The sequence below is a fragment of the Sinocyclocheilus anshuiensis genome, unplaced genomic scaffold (assembly GCF_001515605.1).
Source record: "Sinocyclocheilus anshuiensis isolate Anshui unplaced genomic scaffold, SAMN03320099.WGS_v1.1 scaffold538, whole genome shotgun sequence".
Lineage (NCBI taxonomy): Eukaryota > Metazoa > Chordata > Actinopteri > Cypriniformes > Cyprinidae > Sinocyclocheilus > Sinocyclocheilus anshuiensis.
In genome coordinates, this window is record NW_015544166.1 from 38,612 (window position 1) to 42,984 (window position 4,373).

A 4,373-nucleotide genomic window follows, 5' to 3' on the forward strand; every position below is an offset into this window, starting at 1 on the left:
GGCACAGAAGAACACAAAAGTGGCTTGTAGGTACATTTTCAGACATTTAATGAGGCTGGCATGAGTGCAATTAAATTCATACATTCATGTGGAGATTAATGTTTTAAATATAAAATACAGATTTTTTAAAAATATTTGAATACAGAAATATTAAATTATTTAAATAACTGCATTTATACGCTAAAAATTAAACTAAATCCACCAGCAGGTGGTGGTAAGTCACTGATTTTATCACTGAATCATTCATTCAATTGATTCGTTTGAACAGCTGATTCATTCAGGAATGAAATCTTTATGTATGGGTAATCATAAATCACTGACTCACTAGACTGCTTTTAGAGATGCGCAGCGGCTCAGCTGTTACTATATCTGGAACTATTTTCGTTGTTTAAATATATACAATAAGACAATAAGAATGTTTGCGGGAGCGTGACACACGTTGCGGGAGTGGGCGGTAATGGTCAGAAATTCAGCGGGCGCGGGCTTAAGAAAACAGTCCGCGCATCAACACACACAAGTTTTTTTTCCGCGCTCCCCCATCTCCACCCCCAATCATTAGTGCCGCTTGTTCTGTCTTTGACAGAACATATAGGACAATTTTTTAAATAGCGCCATAAACAAACTTTATTTCAAATTTAATTAAAGCACTTTCAAGGACCTATGTTTGTTTTCAAGTACTTTGCAGGCCTTCAATCCATATGTCTGAAATTCAAGCACTTTCAAGTACTTTCAAGAAGCGTGGGAACCCTGATTGTAATTTATTTATAATAACTATTTTCAATTATAAATATATTTTGCAATTGTATTATTTTCTATGATGACAAAGCTGGATTTTCATCAACTGTTATCCCAGTCTTCAGTGTTACATTTGCTAAGTCAGTGCTCAAGAAACCTTTCTTATTATTATCACAGTTGAAAATTGTTGAAAATTGTAATAAATTGTGGAATCCATAATACATAGTTTTTCCCGGATTCTTATATAATTGGAACAGCTTTATAAATTACTTTAATTTTTTCAATAATTGAATGCATCCTTGCTGAATAAAAGTATACATTTCTTTCCATTTTTGTTCAATGAAGCTCCCTCTCCTGAGGTATTATCTTACAGCATTCATACCTCAGCTTAAATTAATATGCCATGTTTTTATAGCTGACAGAAGCTTTAATGTACATTTAGATTTTTTTTCTTGTTCTGGCACATAGTGGCACAAAAGCACCTTTAAAGACAAGTTCATTGATTTTCACCCAGCTTTGTGTTGTAGCAATGCTGCTAGTATATGTATATGAAAAATGTGTACTCTTTCTACATGTTACAAAATGTGTCATCCAGCATATTGTACTGCATATTGTAACAATACAAAGCTGGTTGAAAATCTCTCTCTCTATATACATACATACATGCATATATATATATATATATATATATATATATATATTGCTGTGTGGCAAACATTTCTTTGCTGTTTTATCAACTGAGGCAGGTCACAAGTTTCATTAATTCTGCTGAAGTTGCATCATGTGCACAGCATTACATAATCCCCCGCAAATACGTCCTGTTCAGTGTTTTGCATTTCTACAAATGTCCCACTATCATCCGCTGTCCTTGACCCTCACGTTTTGGCTTTAGATAAATGCAAGTGTATATTAGAGAGAGTAGGAGAAACAGCGAGAAATGGACAGACGTACAACCATACAAAGAGACACTGAAAAGGGACAAATTATGCAATTCAAATGTCTTGTCAAGACACTAACCTCAAATAGTCTTAGAGCTTTTACAAGAGCGCCAACTTCCTGCTTCAGAGAGAAGATGCAGGACACCACTCCTGTTTTGTTTAACGGTTCTTCCAGGTAGGATGAGGTCAGAGAGCCCTGTTAAACAAACAAATGTCGAGACACTCAAACAGTTGCACTCATCATCATAAACATGCATGAAATGAGTGCACAGCCATCATTTAAAATGGAATTTTAAGGGCTTTGCACTTGTTTTATTTAATCAGTGTCCACATTTCTTTCTTTGGTCTTTGAAATGAACATTAGTTAATCTTTTCCCATAGTGCCAAGGGACCCTGAATGACCCATCTCTGCTTGTGAATCCAATCACTGCGTGCAGTTTTTTTTCGGATGCAACTCTCTGTTACACATTAGCAAACGTATACCACCTATAACTAACTTTCAAGACAAGTACATAGTTGCCCACTATGGAAATTAATTTAAATATAAATGCTCATATATTGCATCAAACTCAATAATATCAGCAGGTTTGTGTAGGTTTAGGGTTCTAATAAATAGCATTAACTTGGTATAAAACCATTGCGAGATCTTAATGTAGCTTCAAAAGTGTGTGTGTGTGTGTGTGAGACTGAGCAGAAGGACTTTAAAACTCATGACTAAAGTCACACTCACATTCCTATGAACCTATACATTCCTGTGAGTCAGGTGTTTAATATCATAATGTTCACCCCTATTTTTCCATAATACGTTTTAAGGAACAAAAAGTAATATAAAATGTACCTCAGGACATCCAAAATATAAAAGTAAAAAATGTAACAATTATTGTATTATTGCCCTCTTTTTATAAGCATTAGATCAATATTTCTGTTCGCATACAATTACATCAGTTTTAACAAATGAGCCTAACTGTTCACTGGAGTCTTTCAGCTGATGCTATACTGCCTCAGCCTTCGTTTTGTGGTCTGGAAAGAAATGTCCAGTTAGGTCTAACTATAATAAGAATGAGCTGGGTTGTCATTGACCAATTTTAGGTCCACACAGAATTTTCATTTTGACTTTTCTGCATTAGCTACATTGGCCCATCCAAGTCTAATTTACACACTAAGCGTCTGCATGTCTTTGTCTTGTTGGGGAAATGCTATAAAATTACATGCTTTAAACATGTAATATGATAAAAAACCAAATATAAATGGTATACTTGTAAATTAAATATATTGCAATATAATGACAATCATTTTAGAGTGAAGTTTGTTCACCTTCCTCTCCAGATCCCCGTTCATCTGTCTGAGACCTGCGTCCATTCTTGCTTCAGTCCTCAGGTGATGTCGATTTGCTGGGTGCTCCTGTGCACTTTGTGCTACCCATCCAAAACTCCAGGCATTTAAAAGTACCACGTGACACCACACCCCCTGAAACGTCCCGTGTGCATGTCACGCGACGAGATGACCATAAACCCCTGGGATATTTGGAAGCTACCACCGCAGCGCATCTGGTTTGTGTTGTCCAGTAAGAAAGAGTTTGCAGGGGGAGTTTTGGGTGAGAATGGAGTTCAAAGTCAGCATTTCGTAACGATTACTTAGCCGTTTTGTTTTTCTTCTTACTTGATGTAATAGTTTTATAAGTAAATTAGTAAAATAGCTTATTTAATAATTTTTAAAGTAGAAGGGATTGAGTGTTCAAAATTGGAAAAACATGCAGGATCCCGTTATAAATAATCATCAATATCTATATGTTGGTGTTCTGTTTATGACCACACGATGGGGCCAAATAGCCTACAAGTTAACTGGGACTGGGCCCGGCCCATGTGTGCGAATGTGCCAGACAATGTCAAAATTATACAATGATACACTGATTTCAGAGAGGTATACTTTTAAGGTGTTATCCGCCCCCCCTGGCATAATCTGTTGAAATTTGTCTTGAAATTTGAAAAATGTAACTTGGCGCCACTAGCACAGTTAGCTAACCGTAAATGATGCCAATGTCAAATAATTTCTAAAACAAACACTAACATTTTTATTATTTATTTGTGACTTGCTTGTCGTGTTTTGTACTGATGTGTCAATAACAGAAACGTGAAAGTAGTGTAGGCCTACCGTTGCTATGTTTACTACATCCTCAGGTGACTGCAATAGCAGGTTTGTCGTCAGGTAATGTTAAAAATACGCTTCTACTAATTTAACTTTTATGGTTAACTAAACGTTTTTCAAATGCCAGCGAAATATGTAGGCCTACTCGTATATACTTCCCTACTTTGCCTTTTATTTTGACGACCTTTGTGTTGTTCAAGTCTTAATTGGGGGACAAACACACATTTTATTAACATAGACAGTGTAGTCTGCATTTAGCTTATAGACTAAGCAAATGTGATCTTTAATCCATATTTTTATTTGTGTTAAATTAAATCTAACTATTGACACCTGTCTACACGCACCTTATGCTTAGGCTTGTACAAACCATTCATGACGTCACCACTAGATGGCAGTAGATGCCAATACAATTTATGAACCATCTATTCTGTTCAAAACACATTTTCTTTAATGTAGGCATATTGTACATAAGCTATCGATTTAAATAGCCAGAGATAAGTAGGGCAACAGTAAAAGTACACAAATTCCATAAACTGAACAAAAACCTACTACTGC

General features: G+C 35.7%; 1 protein-coding gene across 2 annotated transcripts in view; it reads right to left on the bottom strand.

Annotated features, from left to right (window-relative positions):
• Nucleotides 1–3,158, bottom strand: part of LOC107695873 (phenylalanine-4-hydroxylase-like) — a 17,435-nt gene extending 14,277 nt beyond the window's left edge. The window contains exons 1-2 of one of the 2 annotated variants that reach the window (XM_016495951.1): nt 2,988–3,158; nt 1,753–1,869 (exon numbers count right to left, since the gene is read on the bottom strand). In XM_016495951.1, coding sequence (XP_016351437.1) covers nt 1,753–1,869; nt 2,988–3,032 — 162 coding nt within the window. In that variant the 5' untranslated portion in view covers nt 3,033–3,158. The remainder of the gene's footprint in view (nt 1–1,752; nt 1,870–2,987) is intronic. The other variant, XM_016495952.1, reaches the window with a different exon arrangement.
• Nucleotides 3,159–4,373: the final 1,215 nt, after the last annotated feature.